The 13,950-nt window shown below is 52.1% G+C and overlaps 1 protein-coding gene across 4 annotated transcripts in view; it reads right to left on the minus strand.

Annotated features, from left to right (window-relative positions):
- FSTL4 (follistatin like 4) overlaps positions 1 to 13,950 on the minus strand; it is a 393,315-nt gene that overhangs the window by 52,002 nt on the left and 327,363 nt on the right. For all 4 annotated transcript variants that reach the window (XM_038552156.1, XM_038552155.1, XM_038552153.1 and 1 more), the window contains one exon: positions 4,446 to 4,612. In XM_038552156.1, coding sequence (XP_038408084.1) covers positions 4,446 to 4,612 — 167 coding nt within the window. The remainder of the gene's footprint in view (positions 1 to 4,445; positions 4,613 to 13,950) is intronic.

The following is a 13,950-nucleotide window of genomic DNA, read 5'->3' on the forward strand; positions in this document are numbered from 1 at the left end:
CATCATTCACAGGGAATGGCCAAGATCCTGTAGGTTAACATTCAAAACCTGTCAGGTTCTGGCCCCACCTTGCCCCTTTAGACCTCTCTCTTGCTTGTCCCTGTTGCTGGAGGCCAGAACTTCTCCCTCTGGCCCCCAGAGCTGGCTCCCTCTTTCTAACCTAGAATATGCCATACTGTATTATAATTCTGTGCTTGTGGATGCCTCAAACCCCTTGGGGCTGGGGAGGGTGTCTTTGCTCTACACTCTGGTTCACGGCTTACGAGTCACCAGCATTTGGTGAATCCAGAGGAGGACTCCCCTGTATGCCATCTGGACAGCCATGCACACGTCGGGTGGCTCATGAGTGCTCCTGACGGTGACACTGCTCAGTGGGGAATCCGAGAGGCTCCTTCACACTTGGCTCCGGGCTAGGGAGGTACATTTACTTTCTGATCAAATATTATTCTGATGCTTGAGGCATCCTTGATGTTTGCAAGTCAGAAAAGTTTAATTACATGTGTCATTAGGATGGCATTCTGTAATAGCTCTGTGACTGAATTCATTAACAGAATTCTTAACAGATAAGACAAGACAAATTAATATTTTGTTGCCCATGAAAGCTTCTCATTAAGAGAGCAGTGAAAAAGTGATTAATATTTTGTTGCCAATCAAGATGTCTCGTACAAATGACAAAGAAAGGAGGCTCACACCTCTTGGCGCTCTCTCATTTGCCTGTCTTGGGTTTTGTGGATGCAGCCCTTCTGTGCCAGGTGCTAATTACGGCGGGGTTGGGGGGTTCCAGCTGTGGCTGCGGTGGGCGGGGTATGTGTGTGTGTGTGTGTGTGCACACACCGAGGAGCTCTAGAACTCACCCATCCCCAGTCTTCGTTCCTTCAGGGTCACCTCTCTGTCCCCTACTCCCCACTGGGGCTGTTCTCCCCTGACCTATTCTTTTCTTTTTTTGTATATATTTTTTATTGGAGTTTGATTTGCCAACATATAGTATAACACCCAGTGCTCATCCTGTCAAGTGCCCCCCTCAGTGCCTGTCACCTGCAAAACTGTGTGGAGGGTCCTTCAAAGAGTTAAAAATAGAACTACCCTATGACCCAGCAATTGCGCTGCTGGGGATTTACCCCAAAGATACAGATGCAGTGAAACGCCGGGATACCTGCACCCCGATGTTTCTAGCAGCAATGTCCACAGTAGCCAAACTGTGGAAGGAGCCTCGGTGTCCATCGAAAGATGAATGGATAAAGAAGATGTGGTGTGTGTGTGTGTATATATGAATATAAATATATAATGGAATATATGTATAATGGAATATATATATATACACATATGAATATTACTCAGCCATTAGAAACAACATACCCACCATTTGCCCCTGACCCATTCTTGCTTCAAAGATGGCCCAAGAACCCGCATGCCTTGGGCCTACTTGTCTCCAGCCTGACCTCCCCCTAGGGCAGCTGTCATCACTGACTCCAGAGTGGGGCCACCACTTAGGAACACCTGCTGGGTGCTGGGCACGGAGCTAGGCACCTCACACAGCACATTCACCTGAAAATGCCCGCAGGAGGAGGACATTAGCACCCTCACTCCCACACAGGCTCAGAGAAGTTCACCAGCTTTCCCAGGTCTGCTCTGGCCTTGCTGGAGGCAGCTGGTCAGTGTGTCCCAGGCCGAATGTGAACACCCCAGGGTTGTATCTCCCTGCCTGGGAAGCTTCCTGGGGCTGCTGCTCGTTCCTTATTAGGGACTCAGGCTGCAGGGGCCCGGGAATGTCGTTCAGCAGCAGTAGCAATAATAATACTGATGGTAGTAATATAAGTAATAGTAGTGATGGGAAGGAGAGTGATAATAGCGTGAGACACCGTGTGCTAAGACCATCACATGTGTCTTCTCATTCAGTCCTCACACTGACTTCATGAGGCAGGCACTATTATTCATCCCTATGTCACACAGGAGGACCCGGAGACTTCGAGAAGTCAAGTGCCCTTTCCAAGCTCACTCACCTAAGAAGCCGCAGAGCCGAGGCTTCAACCCAGGTCCCTTTGCCCTCAGAGCCTGTGCTGTGCACCAGTAGGCTGTTCGGTCTCCCTCCTCGCCCACGGCAGAGGGAGGCAGGCGTGCGTGCGCGCGTGTGTATGTTGGGCAGGTGAGCATCCTGGGAGGCTGGCTCACGGGGCTTGTCTCTGGGCAGCACAGGGCTCTGCCTGTTTGCAGGCTGCTGACTTGACCACGAGCAGCAAGTGTTTGCCGGGAGGTAATAAGAGGCCATTAATCTCTAGTTGCACCCACAATTAACCCAAATTGCTAACCTCACTGTGAAAAGTAGAAATGCAATTGAGTTGATGCTGGAGGCATGTTCGAGGGAGGGGAAAAACACTCAAAGTAATTTAATTAAGCGGTGGCAAGTGCATTAAGAGGAGCTCCACCTCCGCCTTTATTTAAGTAGAGCACCAAGTAATGCACATGGATGTTCAGACAGACATGGGCAGACCTGTCCTAATTTTGAATTAATCACCACCACTGGCCAAATATAGTTTAAAGCTGATGCCCGACCCCAAGAGCTTTTGCACGCACAAAACTGTGCATCCCAACACACACACACACACGCGCGCGCGCACACACACACACACACACACACACACCAGTCTTTGCAAACAGGACATTACCTCTCCTTGCTAAGATCTCAGACAGGCCCGAGGCATCTCAGGCTCAGAAGACAAAGCACTCTGCCCACCCAGCATCTGTCCATCAAGCACCCACTACGGTGGTACCGGTATTGATACTGGGAGATGGGTAGGATTCAGGCTGTACTCAGCACCGGAAGCTGCAAGGAAATCAATCTGCCCCACGTGACAAGGGTGAGAGAAGGAGACTCCTTGCCTGGCTGTGCCCAAGATAAAATCCCCACAGCAGCCCGCCTCTTGTCATCTGCTTCCCACGTGATCTCCTGGGTGCAGCAAAGGGCCTACTGAGTAGCACAGTCCCAACTTGGTGGTTTCTATAGAAACCACCCTAGGGTGGGCTTTCTCCTTACAAAGCAGTCTAAGAGTTGGAAGGAATCTTCAAGGTTATGGGGTTCAGCTGTCCTCGTCTGGCTAGTGGCATTGCTGACCACTGTCCCGCTTGAGCTTGTATGCCTCTAGAAATGGGGGACTCACTGCTTCTTATGATCGCTCACTCCATTTCAGGGCTGCTGTCATGGCTATCATGGTGTTCCATCTCAGCCGTCCAAATTGATTTCTTTTTGGGGAACACCCTGGCCCTCTCTGCTTATTGAACGTATGGCTCCTGCTGCCCTAGCACCTTCCTCACCATCTTAGAGATGTTAGTGGGAACTGATCACGCATCCCACAGGTCTTCCTTCCCTGGGCCAAGCATCCATTCTGGGCCAGTTTTCCTGTCCTGACCTAAGGAGACCAGGACTGCCCCCTCTTCTGCCTGAAACTTATATGCCTGTTACTCTGGCTAAGACCTGTTAGCTGTCCTGGCAGCGTCCTACATCAGTGACATCACTCTTTCTTCTCAATGAACTTCTGGGAAGCCACCTCACTCCCTGGGCCAAACCTGGGCCAATAAATATACTTGAATTATTCCCTTTTTTCTTCAAGTCCACTGGAAGGGGGGTACTGCCAATATTGGTTTTCTAATAGGATAGGTGGTTTAAGAAGTTGCTCAAGGTCATGAGGTTGGTTTGGGGTGACACTAGGAGCCCAGCCTAGGCTGCATGGACCCTCACAGAATGGAAGGATCCCCGTTGGTCACGTTAGGCTGCATGTGCTCAGCTGTTCTCTCTTCCACTCACCTCATCACCACATTTCCACATCTAGCCAACAAGGCCCCCACAGCAGGCCACTCTGGCCTGATCCCTTTCCTTCCACCTCCTCTTCTGGTGCCTGTCCTCTCGCTGACCCAGCCTGGAGGCTCATCCCAGCCCTCCAGGGAATCCCTGTTCCCTCCCCATGCCTGCCTGCATCCTACCCAGCTGTGGCATCTGGAATCTCCCCTGGCTCTTCCAGCCAGATGTCCTCCCCGCTCCAGTGCCTCCTGCCTGGCCATGTTTCCTGTGGGCTCGTGGTCCTTCCTCGCGGTGGGCTCCCTCACGCAGCCTGAGCCTCTCACCTCCCACTCCCATGCGCACTGCCAGGACTTCGCTGCTGCAGCCTGAGCCTACATGGAGGCCTCCTGCCCTGCCCGCTGTGTCTTCCCAGCAAGTGTGCCCTTGCCCTCTTGCGGGTCTGGCTGGCAGGCTTGCAGCTAACATCCAGTCTGTTCTCTGTCCTCAGTGGGACGTGGATTTTCTGGTACCTCCAGCTATCAGACAACAGACTTGAAAGGCATCAAACTAGGGTGTGAAAATCAAACCCTCCGGCCCTGCCACTGCCACAGGCAGTTTGCAGGCTACTTCCCTGGGGCAGGTGTGCGTTCAGGGTCAGAGCTGAGCGACTTACACTGATGTCTTCCAAGGCCATGAAGTTGAGGGCAAGCCCATTGCGCTTCCAGACGATGGGCGGCCGCAGGTCTCCACGGATAGCGCAGGTCAGCACGATGCTCAGTCCCACGGTCACTGTGGCCACGCTGACCCTCTCCTCGGGGGCGAGGCGGAGCTGAACCACCTCTGCAGGGGGAAAAGGAGAAAGTCGTCAGGGGCACATCTGGCGGGCGGAGTGGGGCCAATGGCCACAGGGGTTTCCTGCAGGGCAGGGGCCTGGAGGCTTTGAGGCTCCCTGAAAACTGTGTTGAACTCACTTAGTGTGCCATCTAAATGTACAGATGGACACTCCTTCGTGACTTATGAGAAACGTTCCAAGGGCTCTGTGAGTCAGAGAAATTAGAGGCTGTAGCTAGTATAGGGAAACCATCTGGGCTACGGATTTAGCAGTTGAGCTGAGAATGTGGGCTGCCACACGGGGACTGGGGAGCCAGATGTGCGGCGGACGCCCTGCTCTGTGCTCTTGGGCCTCATGAAGTCTGAGCCTTGCTTGGTGCAGTCAAGGTCTGCTGGCTGAGCTGACAGGTCTCTCATCCATCTGGGGGTAATTTAAAGGTTGCACTGTCTGAAGTCTGGGGAATGAACTGGCTGACCTTTGAAGGTTTGTTTCTGTCTGAGGATTCTTTGAACTCGGATTTGGATTTCTGTTCAGCAACCATGCAGTGTAGCCTTTAATTTTTTTTGAAGCGTACTTCGGGCTGCACAAATTTTTAATCCTTGCCATTTTATACTTGCTAACCAGCATTAAGACTGATCATTCTTGAGGCAAATGGGAAGGATCTAAAATATTTGCTTGCAGCCACAGGCTTTTAGAAATTTTCAGGATTTATGAGAAAATTAATGAGATTCAAGTTGTTCATGTACCAACATGGGATCAGGCTTGGAGGGAGAGTTACCAGCCTACTGACAGGATTGCCTCTTCCTTACTCTTCCCTCAGATCTACAACTCAGAGCGCTTGGGGCAGCAGCCCAGAGGTGGCATGAGCTGAGGGAGGCAGGCTGGCTGGCTCTGAGGGTCTGTGATTATCCGGGATGCCAACAAAAATGCTGGGAGCCCTACTCACTCTTACTACTCTTTTGGGACCTGGGGACCCTGCCAGGTGTGGAGCAAAGCACAGAGCTGGGAACCAACCTTTTTGAACTGTGTGGCCAGGGAGCATGTCTGTGCTCACACCTTCTTGCTCATGAGCACGGGGAGGAGAAGGTTGGGGGTGGAGGGGGGTGGGGAGGAAGGGGCAGGAATGAAAACAGTGGCAGCTGTGATGTACTGCAAAGTAGGTGAAGTGAGAGCAGGTGCAGTCAGGTCAGATCCTGAGTAGCAAAGCCCCTTCCCTGCCACAAACACTCCACGGCCTGGCCCTGGGCTCACAGAGATGAGCAAGATATACACTAGGTGCTTAATCAGTGCTTGTTGGATGGATGGATGAAAAATGGAGAAAATGGAAATAAGGAAGGAAAGGAGCCAACAGGCCGGTAGAGAGGGGACACTCAAGCACAGGAAAAATGTGACTCCCCGTGAAGGAGCCGCACGGGGAAAGATAAGCACCAAGTGATTGATGCAGACGCAGCCGGCATAATATTTTACAAACATTAAAGTGATGCATTTCAGGTTCCCTCTTAAATCACGTCCTGCTTGCTGCCCTCCCACCTCTGAGTCATGAGGCTTATTGGTTAGGGCAGGAGAGAGAAGGCACGCATCCTCCCTAGCAGGCCCTAGGCTCTGGAGAGTCAGAGCGGGCAGAGAGACGGAGGGAGGAGGACGTGCCACGCTGGTCTGCCTCCTTCTGTGCTGTGCTGACCCTGAGGATTCAGAACCCAGAATTGTCCCCGAGTGAAGAAGAGTATGCCTTCCTCATCAGATGACCCATGAGGCTCTGTGGAAATAGGCAGCAGACCCCCTCCTCTTCCCAGGGTGTTGTGGGGATGAGGGAACCCGTGACAAGGGTGTGCCTCTTGGCACGTAGGTGAGGGGAGCCAAGGGGGATTCTAGAAGGGAGTTAAGCACCCCTCCCCCTCCCCCCTTGGGGTGAGCACAGGAAGCGAGGCACAGAGCCAAGAGCCGGGATTATGTGCCAGAGGCCCCTGGGCTCCTGAGTGGCGTGGACAAGTCCAACGGTTCCCAGCGCACGCGAGCTGGGCCGTGAGGTGCTGTGTACCTCTGAGCCCGAGGCCCTAAGGGAATGGCCCTGGAGCCTCCGGGGCTGCGTCGTGCCAGCAGGGGCTGCGGAGGCCAAGCTGTTAGGGGACATCAGATGCTGAGACAGCCCACACCAAGAGCAGGACCTGAGACAGGGCAACTGGGAATCTTTGCAGGGGGCACCAATGGTGGCAAAGGACACCTGCTTGCTTCTGTTCCACACTCAGAAGCTAGTGTGGGGGGCAGCTGGGGATGCTGGTGGGAACCAGAGGCATAGGGCCCTTTTCTTAGATAGAGCATTTCTTAATACAGACTTGTTAGAACGACCTGCTCAGACTAAGCTTTGCAGTGGACGGAACGTTCAGGCACAGTGTCCTCCCAGCGCAGGTGGCAGGGGCTGGCGGAGAAGGCATGCGTGTTACAGAAGGAAATCACGTTTTCGCTGCCTGATGGAGCTCTGGTCCAACTACACGGGAAAGGACAACGAAGCACTCAGCCAGCAGCCCCTGGAGGAGGCGGGATGTCCCTGGGCCAGAGCTCCTGTTCTCAAGGTGTGGTCCCCTACTACTGGATCGCATCTCGGGGGCAATGGATAGAAACGCAGATTCCTGCCCCTCCGCCCCAGGCTGAAAGACTCAGGTGACAGAGGGGTGGGGGTACCCTAATTTTAACAAGCATCTCAGGGGCTTCCATGGTACGCTGAGGCCTGACAACCACTGCCTAAAAGACGGAGGGGCGTTTCTGGGTAGATGGAAGGGGAGAGTGCTGGGGGTCCAGGGATGGGGACATGAGGTATTCTGGTTGGTTGGGATCTCATTTGCAACGTAAGACCTATGTGCAATGCAGGATCCTCCCTGTGGCCCCAAAGTCATGTACTTCAATCAGTTTAGCACAGGGCTAAAAACAAACAGGTAAAAACCCGAGTGGGAGGGCTGCTGGGACAGCTGGCTCCAGCATCCTTCCTGAGTGCTTCCCGGATCATTCGTATGTCTGGAGATGTGCACTTTGCGTAGGAAAGGCTCATGCAAAATTAGAATGCGTGAATACTGACAGAACCATCATAATGCTGCTCCTGTCAGCTACACAAATATTAACCAAACAGCAAATATTTGGATCACTTAAAGTTTAATTAAATGAATGTTTTATTGGATTTAATTCATGTCAATATTCCCTGACTGGCTTAAAAATTCTGAAGAGATTCATTGCAACCAAAGCTCTCCTTCTGTCCTTCCTCCCAGTTATTTACTGTTCAACACACCTTCCCCAGGCAGGCCCCACTTCCCTGCTAAATGACCTCCCACAGTCATTTCCCAGAGTGAAAAATAGCATCATGGCCTGGGGCTGGAGTGGGCAGGGCAGATTCTGGACTGTGGCTCTGGACATCTACTTCCAGGCCTGGCTCTGCTGGTGACATGCCAATTGGCCTTTGGCAGGTCCCTTCCTGCTACTTGGCCTCAGTTCAGACATCAATAAAATTAGGGATCAGGTTAGGTGGGCTCTGGGGACCCATGTTGCTTTGGGCCCTGGGACTCTGAGTGCATGGTTCTAAGTGTACATGCCTGCAGGCCCTGTTTCACCCTGCCAGGCACTGGCTGGGTGCACCTTCCCTTGCCCCCCAGCACCACCTGCCTTTGCTCTTTGCCCATGTGCCCACACGGGCACACAAGTGACACCTCAAGTGGTAGCACCGTCAGTTGCCAAGTCCCATAGGGGCTTCCCTGGGGATTCCCCCGGAATCCTTACTCTCCACCCCAGACGCCAACAGCCCCCTGTGTGCTCACCCCTCCAGATCGCCCCTGTTCCTGTGAGCACGTGATATGTTACTGCCCTGCTCAAAAGCCACCCACAGCTCCCATCACCCACAGAATTTAAAACAGTCCCTGACTGACCGGCCCCTGTCCTCTTCTCTTCCCATGTTACTTAAACGTGGTACCCGCCAGTCCCCTCCTATTCGTCCATTCTGAGACCCTAGAGATGACCTCAGGGAGGGTCTCTGGGATCTTGAAGTTTTAACACAAGGGGACACTTAGGTATTTGTGGAAGATTGAAAGACACTGTCCTTTTGAGTTTGGTAGGACCTTTTCAGACTTAAGAAACAGAAACTCTCAGAAATGCCGGACCACTTTAAGAAGAAAAAAGCAGGGTGGTCTTAGTTTTCACAACTGGGAAATCCAAGGGGGGGTGGAGGAGGCTGTAGAGACATCGGGGACCCTCAACCAGGCATGCTCTACTCGGCTGCAAGATGCCCAGTGGCGGTCCCACACTCACACTGTCCCTGTGCAGAGATCCCAGAGAAGGGGACCAAATGCTTCCCAAGAGTGCAGGCAACAAGCACAGGAGAGAACTCTGTGTTCTTCCTCCTGTGTTCTTCCTGTGTTCTTCCATGAAGCCATCCCTGGGGCTGGGTGGAATGGAGTACCATGCTGTCACAGGATTGTCCCACACTCTAGGCCTGGGTGCTGTGGCCACCACGGGGCCAGGTGCCAGGTGGTTGGAAGTGGGGACAGACGCCCTGACAGAAAGAGTACGTTGGGCCAATTGACACCCTATGACGCTCCAGAGGCACAGAGAGGGTCTTCTCTTCCCTCTTTCCCCTTCCCAGTCCCACCTGGAAGGTTTGCCACCGTGCACAGTGAAAAGGGGAAGGTAAGTGGAGCCATGCTGTGAAGACAGGGAGGGCCAGCAGAACTGAAGGCTGGCTCAGGTGGCTGCAGGCTGCCTCCCCTTCTAGGGGAGCTTTTGGGGACAGGTTGGTAGCAGTGCTGTGGCCTAGCACAGAGGACTCCATGGTCTTCTGGAGCCTCATGGTGTGCTGGGCACGAGAGGAGGGCCAGGGGGCCTGCTGTCTGTGGGGATGGCCCTAGCATGGGAGCAGTGACCACACACTTACTACCCCTGCCAGGCACACGTGTAGGCAGGGGACTCCGATCCCTGCACTCTGTTCCGGGGGAGAGGGAAGTGAAGCAGCCGCCCTGCAGCTTTCCAGAGCAGCGGCCTGCAGAGGGACCACTGAGGGATCCATCTGGCTGCTGGCTGTGGTTCTGGTGGTCTGTGGCTCCGTGGGCTGCTCTTTGGGAGGCTTGTCAAGGTTTCCAGGGGACCACGCCACAAGATCTGCCCTGTGCCCAGAGTGTGTGGGGCAGTGAGAGGGGCTGGACTGTGGGGCTCAGGGGCCCCGGTGGGAGCTTGTCTGGTACAGCTGGGCAAAGGCGCCCACAAGAGGGGTGATGCCCCTGCTGTAAGAATTGACACTGGAAGGCCGCCTCGTATGGAATCAGAGGAGAGCAAGGAAGTTGGGGCTTCCTCACAGCTTGGGACATCTGTCTCCCCATGAGCCAGGCCTTCTGGTATCCATGGATTTCCCCTGGATTCCTACCCCTCACCCCGAGATGAAGAGGCACAGGTCACATTGAACCTACTGTCAAGGTCAGCACGGTTGGGTTAGCATGAAAGAGATCCCTCGGGGTACGACCTAGGCCACATGTCCAGCAGCAGAAACCTAGGGCTGTGCGGGGCTCCCATGCCTAGTAGGTGGGCTTGAGGCCAAGTCTGGCTGACGCAGTCTCCTGGGAGACACCTGCCTCCCTTTCTAGGCCCTTCCAACCAGAGCAGTAAAACACATTGGTTTTCCAGACACCAGACCTCAGCCTCCTCACTGTATACACGCTCTCCCTGTTCCTGGGAGCCCACAGAGATGAGGAGGCCGCAGGGGATTAATGTGCCTACTAGAAGCAGGCTAACACCCTTCCCGAAAAGCAGGTGGCCATAGCATTTCAGGCTCTGGAGAATTGAGTTTTAGATCCTATTACAGCTTTTCCTTAATCTCAGGCACTATTTCTCACACTGACTTGAACTCGATGAGACACTCATAAAACCATCAGCACCCTCTCAAGCAGGATTCTGGTGCTTCACAGCAATAGAAATTAAATTTCTCGAATTATTGTCAAGTTTGCGTTAGTTTTCTTATGTTAGAAATGCACTAATGGAACACATTCCTACCTGGACATTTGCCATTTTTCAAATGATGCTCTTGGTGGAAAGACTCTGTCAAAAGCTCAATCAACCTGCCTGCATGTCAATAGGTTGCACTGAGCCTCCAAGAGCAGAACCCAGGCTCAGGAAGCTGAGGATTAGGACAATCCGGAGAGACACCAGGCTGGGTGCTTAGACACATCTCTGTAGCTGTAGCCTGTTCTCACACTGTTCTCCTTGTAAAGTGAGGTGCTTCTGGTAAGACCTGGAAGCACCCCCACCAGGAGGTGTGGCACCTGTTTGACAAACGCTACCCATCGGTCTCATTCCTGAGACCAGGATCACGCTATGAAGCTGGCGATCAGGACAGAAACAAGGGTAGAAGGTGTGTGCCTCATGTCTCCGGACCACGTAGGGGATAGGTGACATCTCAACGTCTCCTGGACCCGATAACCGAACCTGGCCCTTACAGGGTGTGGCGGCTTTGGCAGGACTTGGGGGAAGGTGCTGGGGGGATGCTCTGTGTCCCCTGTGTCCCCTTCCACCACAGCCTGCCCCTCAGGGCTCTTTGCACATATCTGCTGACACTTGGTGGCCGCGGGGCCGGGAACAGATTGTCCTAGGGCCCATTCATCCTGACATGTACATTCTGAGCACCGGAGCATGTCTAGCTTGCACAGGTGTCTCTGGACCAGCCAGCATTGCATGTGTCCAAAATGTCCTGTTTCTTTAGGAATCATCTGATTCAATTTTCCTGTCATTGTCATCTTCCCTCTTGCTTACTTCATTTTGGGGATGGCAATAAACTTGTTAATTACCTGCAGATCTGTGGCTAATTTACTTTTTCAATTGAGTCACAGTGCTTGGGGTTGCTGCAACCATTTCTTTTCTTTTTCTTTTTCTTTTTTTTTTACAGTTATTAAGTGCTGCTCTTCAGTGTAAATAAACACCTTTGTAAGCTGCAGACAGAGATCATGTCTATATGATATCTTTTGTACTCTCAGCACCTAATATAATTCCTGACACAAAGAGGGGACTTGATAAGTAGTTTTTTTTTTTTTTTTTGATAAGTAGTTTTAAGCAAGTGAACTATTAGGGTAGTGCACGTTCAACAATTGTTTATTGAGCACCTACTATGTGCCAGGATACAGCGGGAATATGCTGGCAAGCAGAGCAGGTCCAGTCCCTGCTAACCTGGAGCTAGCAGGGGGGCCAAGTGTTAGATGTAGGGTGGGGAGAGGAGGCACCAGAGCCTGACCACTCTCTCTGGGTAGAGTCCTTCCTGTGGTCCAGTACTGGGCCTTGTGGATGTGGATGCAGGGGACAGACCCATGCCTCACTCCCACACAGCCTCTGTGTGATGAGGTTTGCAGGAGGGGCCCCTGCAGGGGCTGGGCTAGCTGGGCATGCTCTGACTTCCAGGGCTCTGTTTTGCATCCTCTGGCCAATAAACCCTTCTAGCTTCGGGGAAACTACAACACCAGGTGACTGTTGTAGAGGAGCAGGAAGTCAGAGCTGAGCTCAGTGCCCAAGGGTTGTGACATCACTGCCTCGGGGTGCCCTTGCGTGCTGTGTGCCCTTGCCACACAGTAGAGGCAGAAGTTGGAAGCAGAAGGTCAGTCAGCACTGGGGTGGAAAGCCCAGGGTCTCCTGGTCAGCAGGGTGCGTGGCTGCTGGCTTTCCCTCCTGGCTGGTCTCTGTGCCTAGCAGGGGGCCTTGGTCAGGCTGACAGGTCTATGTACCTCCTCTGCCCTACCAAGTCTACCCCCGAAGATAACAAACACCTCTGCTCAAGGTATTTGCAAAGTAAAGTATTTTAACTGCCTGGGTAGCTTTAGGGAAAAGAAAAGAATGTATTACATTATATAATTATCTGCTAGTTACTCAGAATTTGCCCTGTGTTCCCAGATGCTGGTTCATTTTCCAATTCCCAAGCACTCATTAAGATGTTTTCCCAGCCTCTCTGGGAGCCAGGGTGTGGTCATATGGCTGGTTCTGACTAGATGGATGTGACCATGCCTGACCATGCAAACCCCATATCACTGCAATGTTTAATTTTATCACATGACTGGCCCAAGGGATGCCCAGATGGTTGGTCAAACCTTCTTCTGTGCGTCCGTGAGAACGTTTCTGGATGAAATTAACATTTGAATCAGTGGACAGACTAAAGCAGATTGCCATTCCCAATGTCCATGGGCCTCCTTCAATCAATGGAAGATCTGAGTAGAACAAGAAGCCTGAGTATTCTTAGTATTTTTAGTATTACTGTACCATTATTAGTATTACTATTTAGTATTCTGAGTATTTGTAGTATTTTGAGGTCCTTCTCCTTGACTGCCTTCCGGATGGGACACAGGTCTTTTCCTGCCTTTGGACTTGAACTGAAACATCATCTCCTCCTGGTCTTAAACCTGCTGGCTTTCAGACTGGAACTTATAACATTGGCTCGTTTGGGTTTCCAGCTTGCCAACTGCAGACTCTGGGATCTTAGCCTCCACAATCATGTGAGCCAATTCCTTATATTATTCTCTCCAACCATCCATGCATCCATGCATCCATCCATCCGTCTGTCCATCCATCCAGGTATCCTATTGGTTCTGGTACTCTGGGAGCTCTGACCCATGCAGTCATCATGCATGCTCTCTTTCTTCTCTCCTCTTAAGAGACTGTGTGGTCGTGCATTTTTTGGGAGCAAAGAACACAGCCTCCTTGTTGCTGCCTGAGCCCACAAATTAGTCTTTGCTGCATCATGCTACTGAGATTTTGGGTCTTTACAGCATTTGGTGTTATCTCATAAACCCCCTTAGAAGACAAAGAAATTCAAGTTAATGTATTTCTACAGAGGAAAGTATAATAAGCTGTGGAACGGACCTTTGAGAGGTCAAGTCATTCAGGTCAGGAACCCTCAGAATCCTCTGATAAGAGGAGATCTGACTTCTGTTCCAAGCCTCCAAACACCTCCTGTCCAGTGAGCTCACTCTGTTATCCCACAGCCATTTCTACTGTTTTCATCATTAGATAGTATCCAAACTCCCTGCTCAAGGGAGAGAGGGGCCTCAGGGTAGGCTGGGAGAGAATGTGTAAATAAGTGACCCAGGGTAACACACACTGTGCATGGGAAGAACAAGAGAGAGAAGAGCAGTGAGACCTAATAAGATGCAAGTTGGGGTGGTGGTGGAAGCCTCTGAGCAGGAGATATTTCAGGAGAAATCTGTAAAGGGAGAAGAAAACACTGATGCCAAGAATAGGAGAAAGGACATTCTAGTCAGAGAAATAGCTCATGCAAAGGCCCTGAGGTAGGACGAGGGCTCACAGTACTCTGGGAACTGAAGAAGGCCAGTGTGGGTCTGCAGCA

Source organism: Canis lupus, chromosome 11, assembly GCF_011100685.1.
Source record: "Canis lupus familiaris isolate Mischka breed German Shepherd chromosome 11, alternate assembly UU_Cfam_GSD_1.0, whole genome shotgun sequence".
In the NCBI taxonomy this organism is placed as follows: Eukaryota; Metazoa; Chordata; class Mammalia; order Carnivora; family Canidae; genus Canis; species Canis lupus.